The following is a 24,296-nucleotide window of genomic DNA, read 5'->3' as shown; positions in this document are numbered from 1 at the left end:
CCATCCCAGGGATATCCCTATACCCAGCCCAACTTGTAGATATCACCCTACTTAACCCAGACAGAGCATCGCACACAACCAAACTCACAGGTGGGAGACCAGACTGTAGGAAGGTGGAGTGTTATGTGGTGATGCTGGTTAGGCTTCACCATGCAGTACTCTCACAGACCCCAAAGATGGTCCTTGGATTCACAATAATAAATCCTTAGCTCAGTCCTGGTAGAGTGGCAAAGAGCAGTCAGGGTTTACTAGAGGAACGTGTGTTAAGCATTTCTAGAGCACCAACATGGACAGTAAGTAATTGACACGACTCAATAGAAATCCAACAGCAATTAATAACGATAAAGTGTATTTTATCTTAATTTAGACACCAAAACGAACTTGATCAGATACATATAACTGGAGTTATGAATTTTAGAAGAAAACATAAACAATAGCAGTTCAGTACTGCAGATCTTTTGCATTATGGTCAATGGGAAAAAGTGGTAGTGACAATCGGTCACTTGCAGATCGAGTTGTGTTGGACCCAGCGAGGGTGAATGTGATGCAGGTCCCAGGACCAAGCCACAACAGTCAGTTCAATTTTACCTGGCCGTGGAGCCCAGGTAAAGAGTCGTCCTGGCTGTCTTTCGTGCTGATTGAGAGCCGCAGGAGAGTTACTTTTCATCGCTTACGCAGTGCTGCTGCACCCAACCAAAGCCAGGACTGGGAGAGCTGACCTGGTGCTTGCTATCCATAGAATTCTAATAAGGAAAGCTGACTTTAAGCCTTGCACCTCCCAAACCTGAGATATCACCCTACCTAGCTCAACCCAAGAATATCACCCCTCCCAACCCAGAGATATCACCCTACGTAATGTAACAATAGACTATTACCCTACGAATCCCTACGTAATTTGGTTTTAAATTCTTGAAAATAATTTTTAAACAAGTAATTTATCTTTAGTATTGTGCTTTATGGTAGTGATAACCAAATAAAGTTTTTCTTGCACTGAACTGAACTGAACATAAGCTAAAAATCTGTGCTTAGCATTGTGAAAGAACTAACGAGTCTCTCTTTGAAGTTACCTCAAAGGCAGTGAAGGGTGGTACTGCTGCAGAGTTAAGATGTTTTTTGCACCCTGAGGGTGAGGGCAAAATTGGAGAGCCCAATAGAGACCCATCTCAGCACCTGCTTTTTAGGTTTTGCCTGGCGAAAAGATGCGCTCTGCGCATCTTTTTCGCGCAGGCGAAATCCTGATGAGATCTGTAGTGTGGCTTTGGGTCGGCCCTCGTCATTGATTGGCTGGCTCCATAAATGGAGCCTAGCCATTGGACGAGGGGCCTGTCCGTCAATGCCGGACCAGATTCGGGGGCGTTCCCGCGTTTCTTTGGCTTTTGCCGACGTCACGCGACGTCAGCCGAAAGCCGGGAACGCCCCCGAATCTGGTCCGGCATTGCCGGGACCTGCCTTGCCATTGCCTGCCTTGCCGGTCTCCCGTGTTGTGAGGGAGACCGGAGATGCTGCCCGCAGCGAGAAGCCGGCCTGAAGGAAGCAGCCCCCTACCCCCGGCGACATACCTCCGTCCTCCCCGCATCCAGAGCCCTCGCCCCGCTGCCTGGGTCCTCCGCGCTCTGAGCCCGCCGGTCACTCGTGGAGCAGGCTGCAGATGCGGCAGAGAGGTTAACTCTTGCCGTTCCGCGGCGCAGACAATGCTCCAGCCTGAAACAGCTGAGCTCTGGCCAAGGAGGGGCACCCCTCACTTACATGAACCCCAGCCCTGGCCGGCGCAGCATGTCTGAAACAAAGCGGAGAATACAAGCGCTTACTTTAGTACTCTCTGCAACTGCAGAAAAATGTAAATGTATTGTTTTCTGGTTCCCGTGAGTGAACAAAGGGAAACCCTGAGACTGTATGTCGTGCGCACGTAAAGAGAAACCAGGGTACGAGGGTCTGAGTGAGTGAAGCTGGGAGAGACACGGGGCGGTAAACGCGGAGTCGGCAGGGATAAAGTCGGAGGCCCTGTGGAGTTTGTACAACACAGTGGGCTAGTGCCTGTTTTACTGTGCCTCTACGGTACCTTTGTGGGAAGAGATTTCAACACTCAACAGATTTAAACGAGGTTTTGCTTTTAGGTGTCCTGTTAGTGTCACTCTGTAAAAACTTTACTTTCTTTCAATGTCCGCCCCCCCCCTCCCTCCACCCTCCCCACCCCCCACTGAATTAGGGCCCGAGTGGGCTTGTGGTGCCTTATTTGCTTCTATAGGTACGTGTCTGTCCTACAGGAGCGGGATGCAACAGAGCCACCATTAAAGTCAAGTAAACTGTGGGGGTTACTTGTTCGATATTAAACGTGTTCCTCCCGTGTTGTCCGAAATTCTGTGTTTGTCCTGTATTGTTCTATGTTATGTTTTGCAGAGCATTCTAAGCAGCGCATAACATTCAAGAACGCTTCTAAGTCAAGAGAACACCAAACCATTACTTACAGCATAATATGGGGTAATCTTTTTTAGCTGTCTTTTACGTCACCCCATGTTTGATAAAGTTAAAACAAAGCGGAGAATACAAGCGCTTACTTTAGTACTCTCTGCAACTGCAGGAAAATGTAAATGTATTGTTTTCTGGTTCCCGTGAGTGAACAAAGGGAAACCCTGAGACTTCGGTAAAATGCCCTAATCCGTGCCCTATGGAGCTGTTTGGCGACGGAGGAGCAGGGAAGGGGAAGAACTCGCCGCTGCAGCTAGTTACGTCTGAAGGAGGCTTGGCTTCTGCAAGGAAAGTTTGCCTCGCTGAGTTGGGTCTGACTTATGCAACAGGTGAAACATTTTTGTGTTCGAGTGTAAAGTGTTTTTACTGATGTGCCCACTCTGATGTTGTTAGCTTTTTTTTTTTAAAGAAATATTTTTTCACAGATCTCAGAACGTAGACCGACAATAGCGTTCGTATCCCCCTGGGGAAGCCTCGGAGTGCTGAATGAGCCCAGAGCCTGCCGCTTCTCACAGATGCGCAGGGCAGTGGCGTAACGAAAATGTAGCCTCCCGTTCCTACAAAGTACATCCCCCCCCGGCTCCTGACCCAGTCCTGAGCTCTAATGCTAGGGACGTGGTGGTGGTGGGGGGCAGGGGGCAGGGGGCTCCGGAGCTCCGAGCTGCCCGTCCTGCGCTTCAGAGTGCAGCTTCAGAGTGCAGAGTGGAGCTTCAGAGTGGAGCTTCAGAGTGCAGAGTGGAGCTTCAGAGTGGAGCTTCAGAGTGCAGAGTGGAGCTTCAGAGTGGAGCTTCAGAGTGCAGAGTGGAGCTTCAGAGTGCAGAGTGGAGCTTCAGAGTGCAGAGTGGAGCTTCAGAGTGCAGAGTGGAGCTTCAGAGTGGAGCTTCAGAGTGGAGCTTCAGAGTGGAGCTTCAGAGTGGAGCTTCAGAGTGGAGCTTCAGAGTGCAGAGTGGAGCTGCAGATTCAGAGTGGAGCTGCAGATTCAGAGTGGAGCTGCAGATTCAGAGTGGAGCTGCAGAGTGGAGCTGCAGAGTGGAGCTGCAGAGTGGAGCTTCAGAGTGGCGCTTCAGAGTGGAGCTTCAGAGTGGAGCTTCAGAGTGCAGAGTGGAGCTTCAGAGTGGAGCTTCAGAGTGGAGCTTCAGAGTGGAGCTTCAGAGTGCAGAGTGGAGCTTCAGAGTGGAGCTTCAGAGTGCAGAGTGGAGCTTCAGAGTGGAGCTTCAGAGTGCAGAGTGGAGCTTCAGAGTGCAGAGTGGAGCTTCAGAGTGCAGAGTGGAGCTTCAGAGTGCAGAGTGGAGCTTCAGAGTGCAGAGTGGAGCTTCAGAGTGCAGAGTGGAGCTTCAGAGTGCAGATTCAGAGTGCAGAGTGGAGCTTCAGAGTGCAGAGTGGAGCTTCAGAGTGGAGCTTCAGAGTGGAGCTTCAGAGTGGAGCTTCAGAGTGGAGCTTCAGAGTGGAGCTTCAGAGTGCAGAGTGGAGCTTCAGAGTGCAGCTTCAGAGTGCAGAGTGGAGCTTCAGAGTGGAGCTTCAGAGTGGAGCTTCAGAGTGGAGCTTCAGAGTGGAGCTTCAGAGTGGAGCTTCAGAGTGTCAAGAGCAATGCCAATAGCTCTAACTTTAACAAAGGCAAAACCATTGAATTGTAAATGCTTGTTAGAACTGCCGGTGCGGAGTAGCGGCGGGACCCGGCCCACTTTAAGCCCTTCCTCCACCACTGAGGGATGATACATCTTCCCGCATCAGCACCCTCCTGCCGCCAGAGTCAGTGACGACCTCCCCCGCACAGGGCAGCAGCATCCTCGCCCAGCGTCTCGGACAAGTGCCACCCCTCGCATGTGCCAGGGCACAGCTCATACCACAGATTCTCTTCCCGGGAACCTGGGCACGTCACGAGCCTTTCGGCACGTTTATGCGGTGCTATTTCAGACCAACTTGTGTCTTGGGGAAGGGGGGAGTGGGAGGGGGTGATGAAGGAGCAGCGAAGAAATGGTTCACACGATAGCCGGCCCCTCCCTCCACCACCCCCTCCCCCGGTGCCTGTAAATTCTAAAGCTATGGGTCCGGGCTGGGCGCATTTTATGGGGCTGCTGGCTCCGACGCGTGCTTTATTTTAACTGTTTGTTCCAGGGGCAGACCCCCGGCCATGTGTCGCCCCCTCCCATCAGCTGCTCCTCCGGGGAGTTTATAATTAACACCCCCACCCCCGCTGCCCTACCTGATCGTTTCTTCCAGCATCACGCACACACAGGCTCCCCATAAATCCCTGCAGCTAAATTTGGTAAAATGACTCTGCCGCCAATCAGGGTGCCTCCAGGGGGCGGCCTGGCCACTCAGAGCATTGTGTCCGAGGGCGCCCAATCCTGGGGGGTTGTCCGGGGCAGCTGCTGGGGCAGGGACAGTACAAATTTGAGGGGGGCCTGTGGACAAGGAAGTGGTGTGGTGTGCCAGGCAGAGGAGAGTTCCAGAGGATACCCAGTCGCATCTTCATCATTCCCCACTGACGCGCGGGCAACACTATCACAATGGTAAGGGGCGAGATCAAGCAAACTCAAGGTGTGCTTCTATAGCGCTAAATGACTGTCGACTCTAAGCGCTATGATAGCAGACAGCACTGAATGGTAGTTATTCGTCTGTGTCTGAAATATTTGCAAAGTTAGCCCATCGCGCATAGACCCTTCATACTCCATTGTTGTTAGCCAAAATCAGTGGTCCTCTTGTTATCTGAGCCAAGGAGGATGAAAGGCTGAGCCGTCTCTTCCATGATCCGCACCGGGCTGTTTCTTGAGCACAGCAGAGCTATAAATGAAGGGTGACTGCTTCAGGGCTTCACCCCTTTTGCCATAGGCAGATCTAACACCCATCACTTTTAATTTTTCGAACGTTTCCCTCAGAATTCCCGCCAGTTTCCGCAGGAGGTGCATAAACATACTCGACTATATTTCTGGTTTGAAGGCTCAGGAAACAGAACATCCATGGATGAGAAACGTATCAGACAGCGGACCCGTGTTGTAGTAGGCGTTGAAAGGGATGACACCCCAATATTTTAATTCTCCGACTGACCAGTGAGGGATATGAGGCTGCCTGGGAAACATATCATAACAACAACGATATCATGTTTGCATGGCCCGTACTGCACCCGATTGCAGCTTCGGAGCGCTAAACACACCAGCAATTTCTCTGCGTTCACGTCGATGTCACTCCTTTTTTCGACATCGGAAGACTGAAAGACTCGGTTGGCCTCACTCAGCCTAGAACCACTATCGGCACGCAGACAGTGGCAGCAGCTGGCGCTCTACCGAAAGAGCTGTTCACGGTCGGGTTCGTGAACACTTACCTCCTCAAGTGCTTTTCCATCTCCAGAACAGACATAAGGGCTCAGACGCACATTTTGCGCGCGCACCTTGGAGCGTCGCGTGAGTTCACTATCGTGTGCAATGGTGAGAGGTCAGAACACGCGCTGGTGTCATGGAAAGTGTGATGCTCCCAGCAGGCACGGGCCTAGGGGCGCTCACACGCTGTGGCTGTCAGGATATATTTAATTGAAAACAGTGACAGGAAGATGGGGCACCCACACCCCAGGGGGTGCGCTAGTCACGCAGAGAGCTCAGTTTCGCAGCCGCTGTGTCTTGGGTCCTAGTGTAAGGGAGGACATTCTCCCGCACTCCTGACAGCCGAATAATTATAAGATAGAGCAATAAACAGAGCTCAGTGGCCCCACTCAGGGCTCCGGTGCCACTGCACCTGCTGCACCAATTGAAGCCACATACCTGAGAGAGCTGAGTTCGATGGCGCTCAGTCTTGGAGTGAGGGCTGCTTGCCACAAACAGGAAAGAGGTCAAGTGGGGGACAGCACCGGGGTGTTGGGGGGGGGGGGGGGTGGATCAGGGTGCAGCTGGAAGGGCCGGCGAGGAGCAGCGACAGTGAGGCGCCGGAGTGAGGTGTCTCTCGGAGTGAGGGGACAGCAGTGCAACCACGGGTGCTTGGATATAATGTGGCCGCGAGGGTTTGAAACCCAGAATGGAACTCGAGAGAAACCCGTTCGACAAAATGTTGCTGCTGAGAACATGGGGCAGATTTACAAGCCCCTTGCGCCCCTTTTAACATGTGAAAAGTGACGCAAGGGGCTTGTAAATATGCCCCATGGTGCACAAGTGCAGAGTAACTGTCTGAGGGAGAGGGTTTGTGTGACGATTTATAAGGTAGCGCTACAAAGGACAGGCTTGTCGTCACAGTGCGGAAGACGTGTGAGAGTCGGCGTACGTGTACGGGAGAGAGTCTGTGTCAGAAATTGTGAGTCTGAAGGAGGATGCGCGTGTCTGTGAGTTAGACGTCGTGCATTTGTGAGAAAGCGCGGGAAAGGTGTCTGAATTATAGTGCGTGTGTATGCCTGGGTAAACCACTGAAGTTGTGCATCTCAGAGAGAGTGCAATAGTCTGTGTGTGCGTATGTGTGATTACGAGGTTGTGTACACGTCATAATAACTGAGAGTGCATATGTGGCGGCAGTGGTTAGTTTGTATATAAAAAAAAGTGCTGGGGCTCTAGTCAGGAGGCAGCTTGCACCAGCCAATTTCTCCAGTTAACCTCCTAAAACAGAACAAACTACTAACCGTGAAATTGGGCAGAGGATGTGGCTAATGTCCAGAGCTGCCAATGGAGCTAGGGAACCAGTGTTTGGGCGTTGGCCCAACACCCTATGATTCTGGGAAAATCTCTTAATCTCCCTGTAAATTAACGTGTTCTTAACTGGTGCTCATGAAAAGCACCAGTGTTGATGATTATGTGCTTCAGCACCATAAACCACCGGCTCAAATTAAGCACTGTCTGGCGTTTAAGAAAATGTTTATGTGTGTATGATGTGATTAGAAGTGCGTGTCAGACAGCGGAATATTGTGTCTCTGAGTGTGATTGTGAGAGAAAGACTAAGGGTGAGCATATTTGCGTGAGTGTCTGTGTTTGTATGTAAGCGTGTTTGTATGCCTGTGTGCGTGAGAGTGTCCATGTGAAAGAGTTTGTGGATGAACAAGTGTTTATGTGAGCAACAAAGTGAGTGTGTTGGTGTATGACTCTCACTGTTCTCTAGATCATGTGGATACAGCCTGGTTTTCTTGAGTGACCAGGGCTACTTGAATGAATGAATGAATTTATGATTTATATCGCGCTCGAACGCCCCAGGGCGTCTAGGCGCTATTTCATAGACAGAGGCGAGCAGGGACCTCATGTCTCATCTGAGAAAGAGAGGACCACCTCACCTGGTGGAGTAAAGCCAGGACCCGGTACATCACTAAGGCTGGCTGCCCTGGAAGCAGGCGCCCTGTCCAGAAAGGACTGGACCAATGCCCATACCACTGGAAGGGGGATCCAGAATGGAGGATTCTGTCTTGTGTTCTTTTGTTTAAAATCCAGAAGAATATCCAGATCTTAAATTGGATCTAGCCGGTGATTATGGTGGTCACGGTAGAACCCTATGGTGCATAAATTCAACAGGCTTTCAATTCTGTTTCCTTCATAGCCACAAAGTGGGGTTTGTATGTCAATAAAATATGGAGAATAAAAATTGAACGAGGAGCGGGGAAAGTGGTTTAGGCTAACATCTTCAAAGATGTTCTTGATTTCAAAGTAAGGTTGTGCTAGCCGGTGTGAAGAGATACTGGATCTTTGACCAAAATAAATGTACCGAAAATGTTTGCCCTGCCTGTGTTCCGGCGCGTATTTGTGCGCATACCTTTACAACTATTGAAAGAGCAATCGGCTCTTTAGTGTTTGATATCTCTTAGGTGGAAAGAAAAACCCATGGTTCTAACGGGCACTGTAGAAGTTCGATTGAACAAATACCTTTTGGAGTCCAGGATCTAGGCTTTATGCTTCATCGCTAGCTGAGGGGGCTTACTAGATCCAGCCTGGAGACCCCGATGGACAATAAGTGATCAGGCAGCTTTTCCATTCACTAAAGACCGTGGACCATTTCAATGGATTAGTACATTGTAAAGCAGCAATACTTCCTGTTTGTGGCAGGGTTGACAAGACCTTGAACTGTCAAAGGGACATATCTGATTCCTCATTATGAAAAATCCAAATGTCAGGCTTAACACTGTTTTGAAGATCTTGGGCTTTAAGTCTGGGAGAAGCACATTTGGCATTGGTGTTGTCATGTTCCACTTTTCACCCTCAAACGACTGCCCCATCTGCATTACAAGGTTTTATCAGTTGTTGTTATGAGAAGCTCTCTGAGCATCAGCATGCATGGTTAAAGGGGTACCTTTGGGTGTTTTCCCTGTGCCCTTACTTTTATGGGGTAGTGTGATTCCTGCATCAACATTGAACAAACTATTTATATTACCTGTCTTTGTTCATGATGGTTACCTTCCGGGGTATCAGGTCAAAATAACTGACAAATTGCAATTCTGAACTTGAGTTATGAAATAGTCTGGCTTGAGCTTACTAGCTCCGACTCTGAGACTCTCTGTCCTAAAGGTTATTTTTTGGGAAATATTACACACCAATTTGGTCACAAAATTATATTATCAACCACATCTTATTGCAGAGTTGTGCACCCAAGTGGTAATGTGATGGAATGAGATATTTGAAGTACTTCAGTTGATATCTTACGCTCAGCCTAGGGTGTTTCCTTGTTTGTCAATTTTCCAGTGCGATGGTTCTCTTGATAGAATGTGTGAAGGTCTCTACTCTATGCGCCTTTACTCTTTTAACTTTGACTATGACCAAGAGAATGACTTACACAAAGCAGATATCCATGCATAAACCTAAATCGAAAGATTTTGTAAAGTTTTTTTGTAATAACATAGATATGAAAGAAATGATGAAAAAGGGAGACATTTGCCACATATATCTGATACAGCTTCGAAAACATTTGAGAAGGATCATCAGTTGCTGAGTGGTGCTGTGGTGGTGCTGAGTGATAATATGGTGGTGCTGAGTGATGCTGTGGTGGTGCTGAGTGATGCTGTGGTGGCGCTGAGTGATGCTGGGGTGGCGTTGAGTGATGCAGGGGTGGCGTTGAGTGATGCTGGGGTGGTGCTGTGGTGGTGCTGAGTGATAATGTGGTGGTGCTGAGTGATGCTCTATTTTTGGTTGAATGCTATGGTGAGATAGGGCACCCGCATACCATCGTATTGTCCCATGGGTTCCTTCATTTTATTTGTTTTGTCTTGCTGTTTTTGGGGTTGCTTCAGGGATCAGGCTAAACATCTGGGCTTTTAAATTGAGGCCACCGTTGGTGTTGTATGTATTTGCTGTTTTGATTTTGAATATAGATGTTTATATAAAAATGTTCATTGTTGAGCCTTATTTATGCTTCAAATTTGCAAAACCTTTTCAGTACATATATGATTGTTTCCTTAATGAATAAAACATGCATACAAGATATTGTTCTATGTTCTGTCCCATCACAGAACAGTTGAGCTGCAAAATTTGATGGGCAGTTTTTAAGACTGTGGCCCATAGTCATGGAGTCTGTCAGGAGGGCGGGGCCCCTGAATATCGAAGACGGGAAATTGTGGGATAAGAATACTGAGGACTAATAAAGTAGCGAAAGGAAAGTTAGTATAGGTTTTCTATACCTAACTCCACTTATGTACCTTGACTAAAAAAACACATACACCCACCTTCTCTTTAAGGTTGATAGATGTGAAGCTAGGAATAGTAAGTCTATACTTCCTATATATGCACATACCTTTCAATATCACGATGTTCATAGCCTCGATATTCAGTAGTACAAGCCAGGAAAAGTTGAGAATGTCTGACCACTCTCCTCTACTCTAGCAGTTGCACAAAAGTCCATGTGATATCAGTGTTATCGATAGGTCTGGTGCCAGGGTGCAAGGGAACGCCCCAGACCTGGAGTCAGTTAGTCACCATACTGGCTCAGAGAGGCACATATTAAACAGCATAAAATATGCACACAAATCACATAGATATTTTGTGGAGACTTGTCTTCATAGAAAATCTTCTTTATTCTTGATCCACACAGCCAACGGGTTTCACCCACACGGTTCCTTCTTTTGCGAGTTATCCAATGTTCTCAGGAGGGGTTAAATAAAACCGTCCCACTCTACAAGTATTCCAAGTGCAATGTACCCACACGTCAGTTTATTCCATGTTCTGTACTCTGCACCGTATACGGCGGGAACGGCGATTTGATAATCCACCCAGGTCAACAAACCTGGGTGGATTATCAAATTAATATGACATGGATCACTGAATAAAAACCGAACATTGGAGGATTGCCTATCTACATGCAAGAATGTGGAATAGAGTATTCCACCTTAGCCCTGAGGAAGCCCGTGTGGGTGAAACGTGTTGGCTGTGTGGATCAAGAATAAAGAGGATTTTCTATGAAGACAAGTCTCCACAAAATATCTATGTGATTTGTGTGCATATTGTATGCTGTTTAATATGTGCCTCTCTGAGCCAGTATAGTGTATAGTTTGATTTTAGGTCCTGTGACAGTGGACCTACAGAGGTGGGCACGCTCTAGTTCGATCTGTGTGGATACTTATAGTGATAGAAGAGTAAGTGCGGCTGTAATTGAGTTCCCTCGCTGCCATTAGCGTTTTTTTAAACTGGAGTCAGTTAGTAGCTGCTACTAGTATTGATTGTTTTTTTGTATTGACTAATTGTGTCTTGGTATCAACAACGATGGGTGCGGTCAAGGTCGGTGGGGCAGGGTGGTGGGGATGTTGACAGACGACGGAATAGGAATTATTTAATTGGCCCTATTCCGTCGTCCCCTATATGGACACCTCTTATTTTGGGGTTGTGAACTGTTCTCCCATAAACTCTCTCCCCTCATCTTTGACAGCCACTATCATCTGACAAAAGGTTCAGTTTCCCAAGTTGTTAACCTCTCTCGCCTAAATTCTTGTGGATACCTTCAGCCACGCAACAGGACTCCACTGGACGGACCACAGCTGCGTCCACTTCACCTTCAGAAGAACGACGATCCACCACCTCCAGCAACAGGTTGCTCGAAGAAGCTGGAACAAGATCACAGCCGACCAGCTCACCGCCTCCCTGAGCCAGCACCCTCCCGCCAACTCAGCGAACCCCAGCCAGGCCGCCGACAACCTCACGAAGTGGATCAGCAACTGCGCGGACGAACTCGCCCCTCTAAGGACCCCGCCCAGCAGACCCTGCAGCAGAAAAACACCATGGTTCACCGACGAACTCAAGTGCTCCAAGAAGAACTGTCGAGCCCTCGAGAAAGCCTGGAGAAGGGAACCAACGACGGACAACATGACCACCCTCAAGCTCGCCACCCGGAAACACCACCAACTGATCCGCGCCACCAAGAAAAATGCATACAAGGACCGGCTGGACAACAACGCACACAACTGCAAGGAACTCTTCAACATCGTGAAAGAGCTCTCCAACCCCAACGCCGGAAACAACGACATCACACCGTCGCAAGACCTCTGCAACTCCCTCGCGTCCTACTTCCACAACAAGATCACGGACATACACAACAGCTTCAACAACCAACCAACGCAAGCCACAACCGCTACGACGCCACCATCCACCACCCTCCGCACCTGGACCCCGATCAGCACCGAAGACACCATCCGCACCATGAACTCTATCCATTCCGGATCTCCGACTGACCCCTGCCCTCACCACGTCTTCAACAAGGCCGACGCTGTCCTCGCACCCCACCTGCGGGACATCATCAACACCTCCTTCGACTCCGCCACCTTCCCTGAGAGCTGGAAGCACGCCGAACTCAGCGCTCTCCTCAAGAAACCCACAGCAGACCCCACCGACCTCAAGAACTACCGTCCCATCTCGCTCCTCCCGTTCCCGGCCAAAGTCATCGAGAAGACCGTCAACAAACAGCTGGCCGCCTTCCTCGAGACGAATGGATCCCTCGACCCCTCACAGTCCGGCTTCCGAGCGAACCACAGCACCGAGACCGCCCTCATCGCCGCCACCGACGACCTCCGAACTCTGATGGACAACGGAGAAACAGCGGCCCTCATCCTCCTGGACCTCTCCGCGGCTTTCGACACTGTCTGCCACCGCACCCTAGTACAGCGCCTCAGCAACATCGGAATCCAGGAGAAGGCACTGGAATGGATCACCTCCTTCCTCGACGGAAGAACACAAAGAGTCCGCCTACCACCGTACAAGTCGGAGGCCACCAAAGTCATCTGCGGCGTACCCCAAGGATCCTCGCTGAGCCCAACCCTCTTCAACGTCTACATGAGCCCCCTCGCGGCCATCGCACGCCAACACAACCTGAACATCATCTCCTACGCCGACGACACCCAGCTGATCCTCTCCCTGACCAACGACCCCGCCACCGCCAGAGCCAACCTGCACGAAGGGATGAGAGACGTAGCCGAATGGATGACGACCAGCCGCCTGAAACTGAACTCAGACAAGACGGAGGTACTCATCCTGGGCTCCACGCCCTCCGCCTGGGACGACTCCTGGTGGCCCCCCGCCCTGGGCACCGCACCCGAACCGACGGACCACGCACGCAACCTGGGCTTCATCCTGGACTCCTCCCTCTCCATGACCAGGCAAGTCAACGCCGTCTCCTCGTCATGCTTCAACATCCTGCGCATGCTACGTAAGATCTTCCGGTGGATCCCCACCGAGACGAGGAAGACGGTCACCCAAGCCCTCGTCACCAGCCGACTGGACTACGGCAACGCCCTCTACGCCGGAACTACTGCCAAACTCCAGAAGAGACTCCAGCGGATCCAGAACGCCTCGGCGAGACTCATCCTCGACATCCCCCGACGCAGCCACATCTCCGGACACCTGAGAGATCTGCACTGGCTCCCGGTCAACAAGAGAATCACCTTCCGGCTCCTCACCCACGCGCACAAAGCCCTACACGACCAAGGCCCGAGCTACCTCAACAACCGGATCAACTTCTACACTCCCAAGCGCCTCCTCAGATCAACCAACCACGCCCTCGCCGCCGTCCCCCGCATCCGAAGAGCGACAACAGGAGGAAGATCCTTCTCCTACCTGGCCGCCAAGACCTGGAACTCACTCCCGACCAATCTGCGCCTGACCCAAGACCACCTCTCCTTCAGGAAGAAGCTCAAGACCTGGCTGTTCGAGCAGTAGCGGCACCCCCCCCCCCCTCCCAGCGCCTTGAGACCCTACGGGTGAGTAGTGCGCTCTACAAATGACCTGATTGATTGATTGATTGATTCCACCCCTGCTCTCCAGTAGAGTCTTAGAGCCCTTCTCTCAGCTGACCTCCCCACTCCCCTCCATCAACAGGTGTGAGATGGAAGGCAATGGAGGAGGAGGAGGGCCATTGTCAGCTGTTGTGCATTTGTTGAGTGGGATTCCAACACTGACCACTGGCACATCCCTTACTGCTTACAAAGGAGCTGGTCGACATTGTTGGCAATTCTCATTATTCTCCGATCACAAGTGGTTGTATGTCAAAATACAGAGGACAAAATATAGACCTACACATTTAATCGATCCCAAAAAACAGGCTAACCCATATCACCAAGGTAAGCATGTGGAAATATTGATTTTTTTAACTCCATATCTACTCCCCTCGCCGATAAAAGCGGGAGTTGATACCGTGGAGCCGATATATATATATATGAGGTCTACATTAAAAGCTTGCTTTGTAGCACTACACCCACAGGCAGCATACTATGTATGCATCTATGCCAGGGCAACTGGAATTTTGCAATTATACGGCTGCATCGTTTTCTGCATATTTATAGATTTGCCACATAATCCGTAATCTGCAGCATGATCTGCAGCGTTTAAAAACAAAATTGTTTCTAGCTCAAATGGATCAAAAGTTACCAAAAACTCTGCAAAGCGCGTAGTAGAAGAACCATCGCAAACATTGACCGGTCACATTTCCGTGGCTTATCACTGGATTTGTAGGTTAAACGGATACTAATGAGATGAAACTTTTGCCCAGATATTTTTAACATGTAACAATGACAAAATGAATTAATACTAACACAAATTGTGCAGCATTATGCCACATAATTTGACTTCTCCTGCCACATAATTTAGTCACCCCTGACGCAGAATTTGATCCTTTCTTGCTGCATAATTCCACTGAACCTGTTCTATTTAGGGCTCATTGCACAGCAAAAATCTAGCTAGTGGTGCTTCTAATCCCCTTGTGGTTGAAACTTCATAAACCATTCCACCTGCAAGCTCATGATTTAGAAATAAGCATCTGTTATTTCAGTGCCAAGATACCAATCTGGGTTACCAACTACCCATGCCAAGTTATATGTTTGGTGAACATTGTAAAGTGTAGGTTGCCAAGAGTTACTCCACCAGCTTCAATTTATAACCCACTTTTGACACTCTAGGGGTCAGCATCTCTTGTCAAACATCTCGAGGGCAGGATCTCGTGCCCCCCGAACTATAGGGTCCCACCACCCCTAAACAGACTGTCATCCTGTGTCCACAATGCTCGTTCCATCCAAATTCCCAGCGAAGACATTTTGAGAATCTGGTGTCCTGGAGAATTTAGGGAGTCTTCGCTAACTCCTGCGGTTACCGTTTGCTCCACAGGTGGTCCAGAGAGTTGTCTGATTTCAATTTACACCTAAAATGGATTAAGAATGATTCACCTATAACTAGTCACATCTAGTCGGGGCTACCACGTCAATGGGAGTTTTGAGGCTGAACAATTCCATTTACGCCTACTTGGGTCTAGGGATGAGCTAAGGCTTTTTTTGTGCAGTTCTGCCAATTTTCGTCCTCTTAAAATGTTGCAAACTTTTCCAGTCTGCCTTCGCCTGGTTCAACGGGTTTCTTTCCCTTGCAAAATATTTCTCTGCAAATTTTACTTTGTGAAGCTTTCCAACGCACAATGAAATTGTTGGTCAATGCACAGGAAAATAACACTAAGGGGCCCATTAGGATATAGGGCGGATCACGACCGCCCTCATGGCGGTGGCGATCTGCCCTACATCCTAGCCCGCCTGCCACCCATTTCCCCCCCGCCATATTAGTATGGTGGGGGACCGCGGCAGACGGGAAGACCGTCCACCACTTTCCCGCCTGGTCTTCGAGTTGACAGGGCGGAAAAGGGTTTCATATGGTAGCGGTGTCTGCTAGACACCGCCATCCATATCAGGATGCAGGGGGGAGGGAGCAAAGGCATGCGGTTTTTGTGATTGGGGGCCCGTTGCGGGCCCCCAGGATGTTGCGGGGGGCACATGGGGGGTACCTATGGTACCCCCCAGCAGTTCCATGCACAACATGGCAGGCACCGCACGGTGCCTGCCATGTTGTGTATGGAAGTGCACAACATGCCTTCCTAGCATTGTGGCGGGCAGTGCTGAGTGCACCACCCGCCGCAATGCCAGGAATCCAAGCTGCGCCCGCCACTGTGGCGGGCACATCCTAATTGCCCCCATGGGACCCCGGGCCTTATGGCAGGCGGTCCCTTTTACCGTGAGGATGGCGGGCAGACAAAGTCCGCCCGCCATCCTAATGATGCCCTATGGGTCAGTGGGGTGGCCAGTGCCATTTTAAGAATGTTTGAGTTCTTGGGCCAGACATATTTTGATGCCTGCTGTTCCGAGCAACTCTGAATTTTACTGCCTCTTTTCTGTTAATTTAAAACGGGTCTATCCATCCACCCACCCACCCATCCATCCATCCATCCATCCATTCATCCATCCATCTATCTGTCTATCTATCGGACCCTAAAGCAGAGGGACAGAGTCAAAAGTATAGGTAGAGAGGTGCCGATAGAAACATCGACAAAGGTAAATTAGACATATTTTGATGCCTGCTGTTCCGAGCAACTCTGAATTTTACTGCCTCTTTTCTGCTAATTTAAAATGGGTCTATCCATCCACCCACCCACCCATCCATCCATCCACCCACCCACCCATCCATCCATCCATCCATCCATCCATCCATCCATCCATCCATCCACCCACCCACCCACCCATCCATCCATCCATCCATCCATCCATCCATCCATCCATCCATCCATCCATCCATCCATCCATCCATCTGTCTATCTATCGGACCCTAAAGCAGAGGGACAGAGTCAAAAGTATAGGCAGAGAGGTGCGGATAGAAACATCGACAAAGGTAAGCTAGAGAGGGAGAAAGATCTCATTAACTGGGGGGCCCTTTGAAGGAGGGGGTCATGGAATTGCCCACTTTGCCCATGCCTAGAAAACGTCTCTCTGCGTAGCCAGTGTGTCATGGGGCATAGTGCAAGGAAGGAAGCTGCCCCCTGGCAACTGTCTGAATCGAAAAATACATCAATATTCAGTGTTCTGTGGGCCCCTCAGGGCTCTATGCCCCGGTGCCACTGCACCTGCTGCACCAAAGGAAGCTACGCCCCGGACTGGGGTCCTCTTTACAATAACCATGGGCATCCCAATTTGGTTAGAGCTGCGAGTTGGCGATTGGATGAGAATTCACAGATTTGCAGCAATTAACGGACCTGCGGGTTTCCCCCGAGTCGTTTTATGCTTTGTAAAACCGGCTGGATTTTTTTGCGATAAAAAATTGCACCGTTCCTGGTTTTGACACGTCAGAATGGAGGCAAACACACATTTGAAGCTTAGAAGAGTGCAGTAATACGATCTTGGATTTATAATGAGGGCCCATCAGCTTTCTGAAAAGTATGTGTGTTGGGGACTTTGATAGTATTAAATAAGGCTATGCTTTACCTGCGGTGTCTCATAAATTATGGGTCTCACACCTACATGGCAGGGAGCAAAACTCTGCAAAGGTGCGGATGAAAGCGCTGCAACTTCGCGCACACCTACTGTACCTTCCATCCTGCTGAACAACACACCCCGAAATCTAAACAATGTTGCACTTTAGAGAGAAGGTGCAGAGATGCCTACACCCCGCCCAGTCTCAGGATCAACACCCTCAATTTATTTATTTTATTTTAAAAGTTTTATATAGCGCTAGCTTGACCAGTAGGTATCAGAGCGCTTTACATACACACTGTAAAAACAGAAGAAATTTGCATTACATAGTAGGAAGGCGGTAAGGAAGCAAATCAGAGATAAAAAAAATAAAACATGAAAAATAGGTAAACAGTGCATGGGAGGGAGAGATGGTGCACCCCAGTGTCCTTCGGCCCCTGGAGACCCTCGCTAGGCGCTATGAGCATAACACCTAAATATAACCATGATTGTGAGATGGGAGGGGGCGGCGAAAGGGTCAAACAAGAAACATGAAACATATTTTATTTGACTTGATTTAGACCTCTACTGAAGTCAACAATTACAAAATACATGAATTTTAAACAATTAATATTATACACTTTAAAACAGCTTTTAAGAAGTTAAAAACGTGAACAAATTATGACAGGTAAATTCATCAGGATACGACGTGCAGAATATGATTAAGCCTTGAGCAGAAGAGAAATTATATCTAAAGAAAATGGGCCTTATAAACCCTAGACTCTACCAGAATTGCGTTAAAAAAGAGAATAATCTGAGGTAGGACTACACTAGTGGGTGGGGGGGCTTTCTGGAGTGTGAGGGCCAGTGCTTTAAATGGGCTGGTACTGTCCGGTACTCAGTACAAGCACTTTTTTACTTTCAGAGGGAGAGTACCGGCACTTCTCACGAAAAACGTGATTCTTTCAATTAGAGAGTACCAGCACTTCTCAGAAACAAGCAGGTACTCTGGTACAGAGTACCTGCACTTTTATTTTTCCATTTCAAGCACTGGTGAGGGCACAACCCCAGGGTAAGCAATACTGGGGTGGTTGGAGCCATGGAAGGGGGCCAGAGGTAGAGGGAAGAGTGGAGCGGTGGATCGGGAAGAGTGGGGGATTCTAGAGCTGGTGTTTGAGGAACGTGGTGGAGAGGAAATTGGAGATGAATGAAGGGGATTGTAGGGGTAGTTATACCGTTGATAGTAGGTGGAAAAGTGGAGTAGCAGCAGTGCTTAATTTCAGCCGGTGGCTGCATGCCAGCCCAACTGCACACATTTTTGGATATCCAGCGCTTATTTTCCTTCACAGACTTTGACCCAAAGCAAGAGAGAGCGAAACACAAAAGGAGGAAAGAAGGGCAATGAGAAAGACAGAAAAACAGTGAGAAAGCGAGAAATTAGAGGTGATAAGGAACCTGCAAGATTGACATAAAGAGGCAGGGAGTGTGTGGTGGTGGATGAAAGAGGTATGAGGTGGAATCAAGACTACGCAGCCTTGGTATTTGACAACCCAGACATTCAGCATTACTGGCTGCGGTCTTCTCCGCAGAATGTTGGGTATCAGCACTTATTCTTTTACAAACTGAGCACTGGGTAGAGGCAACACTGGAGACACTGGATAGAAAAGTAAGGGGACAGGGAATACTGAAAATGGTAGATAGGTAAGTAGGAAGAAAGTAATACTGCAGATGGTGGATGGGAAAGTAGTGGGATCAAATACTGGAGATGGTGAATAGTAAAGTAAGGGGCAGGTAATTCTGGAGAAAGTGAATAGGAAATTAGGGGACAGGAAATAATGGCGATGATGGATAGAAAAGTATGGGGAAAAGGAATACTGGAGAAGGTTAACGGGGAAGTAGGGGGACAGGGAAACCTGAAGATGGTGGATAGCAAAGTAAGGGGACATGGAATACTGGAGATGATGGATTGGGAGAAGGAAAAGAGTGAACAATAGAGATTGCAGCTAGGCAGAGAGAGAAGAGAGTGAACACTAGAAATGGTGGATGGTGAGATGCAGAGGAGAAGGAATAACAGAGATAATTAAATAATTACAAGTGGGGAACATCGAGATTGAGGGACAATTACAGGTTGAGGATTGAGTTCTGGTCATGATTCTGCTGCCTGAGCGAATCCCAGGGGAAGCGAAACATGAGGCAACGAAGATCTGAAGGGGGAGAGTGGATGCTCCGGAGGGAGGAGGGAGTGCTGAGGGACTGCTATGAAGATGGTGGTCAGGTGGTGGCCTTGGGTCCTGGCGGGAATGAGACATAAGGCGGGGAAGATCTGAAGGGGTACAGTGGGTGCTTCGGAGGGAGGAGGGATGCTGGGGGCAATGCTTGGAAGATGGTGGTCAGGTGGTGGCCTTGGGGCCTGGAATCTCAGCTCTATTCATAGCCAGGGACAGCTGCCAGCTTTACTGCAGGGAGGAGCAGAGCGCATTCTCAAGCAGCCCTGTCAGGGCAGGAAGGGGGCGGGCAGGGCACTGGGGATGAGGAGAGAAGGTGAGATTCGAGGACACTGTAGGACCCGAAGTGGGTACGAGGAAAGGGTGCTGGGCTACTTCCCCTCGCCTGCTCCTTGCTTTTTCTAAACCTTTGTGTCCTAAGGGCCATATTATCAAGAACGGCGATAAAATTATCTCCACTTTAGCAATAGGAAACTGCTGCTAAAGCGGCGATAAGCGGCTTGATAATATGCCCTTGTGAATTCCAATAGAAGCCCAGGTTGTGGTGTGAAGGACATCAAACCTGGGCTTCTATTGGAATTCACAAGGGCATATTAGCAAGCCCCTTATCGCCACTTTAGCAGCAGTTTCCTGCCACTAAAGCGGTGATAATGTTATCATTGTTCTTGATAATATGGCCCACTTTGTCTAGGGTGGCCAGATTTTGAGAAGCAAAAATTGGCTTTAGTCCAGACATAAAAGTAGGACTAGAGCCTTAATTCTTATTGCTGTGTCTGGCTTGTCCCGGTTATGCGTAGTCTTGTAAATATATATGTATATTATGCACACATTTACAAGGCTACAGTTACATAACATTAGCTATGGCAACACCTCTACCCTGAGCCACCACACCCTCCTCGCACTCTGCCAGGCATTCAATTTCCTCCTGCGCTGCCTGAAAGAAACAGATAAATCGCTTACATTATTTCAGACTCTGGATGAGTCTGTGGAAAGGAAAGCATACATTCAATTCTGCTTTGCAGGATGACTTGACCTTTGTCCCAAAAACCAGGACATGCATTTAAAATTAAGAAAAGCGTCGGGACACCAGGACAGTCGTTGCAAAACCACGACTGTCTGGGCAGATCCAGGAATTTTGGTCACCTTATCTTTGTCATCGCAGGGCTCTCCACTGTCTCCTGTGGTCAGATGATGGGGCGTAACACAGGTGCCGTGAGGCCATGAGGTTCAGTGGAGCCCACCCTTCAGGGGGTGGGAAGGGGCACCCTTCAGTGGAGGCTCTGTTTGTCCAGTGTCACATTTGCAGGGGGGTATCATGTTGTGTTACGCCTCAGGTCAGATCCCATGTAATCAGATCAGACTGCTCAGACTTGGTCCCACCTCATGCTTCTCTGTTCCACCACCCAACCCTTCCTGCACCTTTATCTCTCTCTTCCAGGTTCTGCCTCCCCCTTTGTTTCTGTTTTCCTATATTTCTGTCCCTCCTTGTAAATTGATACTTGTATAGCGCACTACTCACCCGCAAGGGTCTCAAGGCGCTTGTACGAATACCGCTGTGGAACCCATCCTGGCTTTCCCTGTGAGGTGTCCCCTCCTGGGCACCCCCAAGGTGGAGGCCAGGCATCCTTAGCGTTGTGGGGGCCGTTGTGGAGATTAAGCAAGCTATTGCCCAGAGTTGCAGAGTGGGACTCCATGATTGGAATAGGCACCGAGGCGAGAATTATCAGGTCCGTGGAATTTTGAGCCCAAGACCCGCCGAGGGTCTAGACCTCTGCATCAGGGTCTGCCGCTCTAACCATTGAGCCACACTTCTCCTTCTCTCTCCCTTTGCTGTCGTTCTGTCTTTTACTCTGGGTCAAAGCCAGATGATTAAAACATAAGCCCTATCCTCAAAAATAAAAGCTGGTGCCCACCACCTGCATCCACCGGAACAAATTAAACGCTGGTCATCTCTCATATTTGTCCATAATATCTCTCTTTTCTGTTTCTTTCAGTTTTTCCCCCTATTCACGTTTTCATTCTCCTTCATTACTCCTCTCGATTACCGTAACCATTGCCATTCCACAGTCTACGTAACTTATCGTCGCAGTCTGTCTCCTCCCAATTTCGTCACCTCCATGTCTCTGTCACTTTCCTTGTCCACAACTCATACTTCTCCCAGTCCCTCTTCCTCCTTGCCGTTACCCTGTGGTCTTTTCTAATGTCTCGTGTCCCTCTCACCAAACTTGAACACTCCAAAAGTAGACAAAAACATCAAAAGATGATGATGATCAGTGCTTTAAATAGAAATACAGAAGTACTGGTACTCATCATATAGAGTACGTGTTTGCTCTTGAGAAGTGCTGGTACTCTCCCATTAAATGTATTGCAGCAGTCAGGTACTCTCCCTTTCACATTAAAGAAGTGCAGATACTCAGTACCGGACAGTATGTGCCCATTTAAAGCACTGATGAAACAGACTTGTTTCGTACACAGCTACTCCAAGAAGTGTCCCGGCACTGGACACAAGTCACAAATAAGTCATTCATCAAAATTAGAACATTGGAATGTTGGGGGCTCCATTAAAAACAATGGAGTGCTCCGGGCTTATAATAGCTGGTATAACCCTGGAGCTCCAACATCCCAATGTTTCTTTGTTCACAGCTCTGGCTGTGAACAAAGGCTTCAGGGAGCCTGAAGGAATTTCAATCCCCTCACACTCCTTAAAGCCTTTGTTTAATTTGTTAGAACATTCTGCCCTCTAGTGGCAGAATGTTCTAATAGCCTTATAGCCCTTCGTAGCTGAGCTATGCCGGCTATTAAAGTCCCGCTGCCTTGTTAAGATCCCTCGCCTTTGGCTCTGACCTTTAACGCTGCAGCGGACGTTTAATAGCCGGTATAGCCCGCTAAGGCGAGCCATAAGGCTATATCATATATTTGTGTGCTACCACACATCATGAGTGGCAAAGGTTTTGCATCATCCCAAAGTATGCAAAGTGAGAGCCACGGAATTGGGCTTCAATTTGTAGCGCATAAATACCACTGGGGTTAAAGTGCGAATATAAATACTGCCAGATCTAAAACTTACCCTCAACACAGCGCTTTCCCTATTACAATGACGTGCATAAGAAAAAGTTCTACACAGTTACAGACAACCCTACCAGATCAAAAGACAGTAATGGGAAGCTTTAACACCAGTCGTTCACAAACTGGCATTAGAATTGTAACACTTTGTCACTGACAATCATTCACACACAGAGCTTCCATTACAAAGCACTTGCTATTTCCTATGTGGTAATAATGCACATTATGACCATTATTGGAGGTATGAGTAATACTGCGGCGCAATATCACTGGGGAATTAAAAGTTAGTCGCTTATAGGTCTATAGGAAATGGGGTAAAACATCCAGAACACTGGGGCATATTATCAATGGCCAGCTATAATTATCGTTGGCCGTGCTTAGCGATAATTTTGTTATTGCAGGCTATCTCTGCAATTTATCGCCCTAGTAGTGCGTTATTAACAACACGTTTCTCCAGGGCGATAACAATTCCAGAGATAGCGAGGTTATCGCCGTTTTGCAGGGAACATCGCTGGTTTTCCAGCGATCTTCCCTACAAAACGGCGATCAGCCTAATCCACCCCAATGTTAGGGATAGGTAAGTCTGCATTTTAGCAGAAGTTAGTTTTTGGAGAAAACAGCGTTTTTCTCCAAAAACGAACGTTTGCTAAAATGCTGAGGCAGCCATGTAAATATCGCGATGTGAACATCAGCGATATTTGCAAGGTAGTCCATCCGGGATACGCCCAGTGATGCCCACTTTGCATCTCATTGGAGATGCAAAGGGAGGCGTTGGGAAAAAGGGTGCGAACATGCGATTATGCATATTAGCACCCTCTTGTAAATAGGGCGATAGTTATATCCCCACTTTTTTGGCTTTTCAAGCCAAAAAAGCAGAGATAAAGACCTTGTAAATATGCCCCTATGTTAAACTGAACCGTTTTCCACATCTAAAGCTGTAATTTCAGAACGTCTACTGCGATTAAGACCTCTAGTTTTGACCTGGATATTTGTACCTGTAAAATTATGTGGTATTCCCACATGCACTGATACAGTATGCAATGAAATTGCAGGACTTGTAAATCTGGTTTGGGGGCAATAATGCTTCTGCCAAAAAGAGGTTTTAAGAGGCCACTCACACCAAGGGCCACACTTCTGACAGAATGCCGCCTTCCCTGAATGGTGGTGGGAGGGGTGTGAGGGCAATTGGGAAGAGCAATAACAAGTATGCAGCTTTTTTTATTTCTAAAAAACACAAGGAGCAGAGTGCTTGCCAAAACAAGGACCGGCAGAGCCAGCCCAGATCAATCGACACCTAAAACAGATGGTTCAGAGTCAACTCCAAGCATACCTACTTAATAAAGTACTACTGACCAACAATATTCTCTCTCACAACTGCTACAGGTGGTAGGAAGAGCAAGCAGGAAGTACTGATGAACCTGTGCACTGTACTTTGTGCTCTGTAAATTCTCCAGTCCCGCTTTCCCACACAATTGGGGCTGTTCACAAATGTACATTTACACATGAGTACCTGTACACATATAACTGCACTCTTACATTATTTAGTACATTTACTACTTTTGGCTATTCACCCTTTTGAGTGAAAAGTTACTACCAATGTAGACTTGCATGTCTCCACCCCTTGACACTGGAGGTAGAGCCAAATTTACAAATGTAAAGTTACTGCCAGAAACATTTCATATGTAGGCATAGGTCTTGACACCGGTGCGGAGATCCCTTTATGGTAAAGAATAGGGACATTTTAGAAAGTTTACTAAACTATAAAATAACTTGTAAAATATTGTATGCTAAATATTCATTTAAAATAATTGTATATATTTATTTTAAATATAAGCAAAAACAAAAAAAAGCTTCAGCACTATCAACTTACTTTTGAATTAAATATTAAATCAATTTAAATATATTACATTGCGTAACAT

The 24,296-nt window shown here is 48.3% G+C and overlaps 1 protein-coding gene across 1 annotated transcript in view; it reads left to right on the top strand.

The window, feature by feature from the left end:
- Nucleotides 1-4,895: 4,895 nt before the first annotated feature.
- The window catches only part of TNNC2 (troponin C2, fast skeletal type), a 63,520-nt gene continuing 44,119 nt past the window's right edge, over nt 4,896-24,296 (top strand). The window contains exon 1 of the mRNA XM_078651895.1: nt 4,896-4,979. Within this exon, the coding sequence (XP_078508021.1) occupies nt 4,977-4,979 (3 nt within the window). The 5' untranslated portion in view covers nt 4,896-4,976. The remainder of the gene's footprint in view (nt 4,980-24,296) is intronic.

Source organism: Lissotriton helveticus, chromosome 7 (assembly GCF_964261635.1).
Source record: "Lissotriton helveticus chromosome 7, aLisHel1.1, whole genome shotgun sequence".
NCBI classification, from domain to species: domain Eukaryota; kingdom Metazoa; phylum Chordata; class Amphibia; order Caudata; family Salamandridae; genus Lissotriton; species Lissotriton helveticus.
This window is presented reverse-complemented; position numbering and strand designations above follow the sequence as displayed.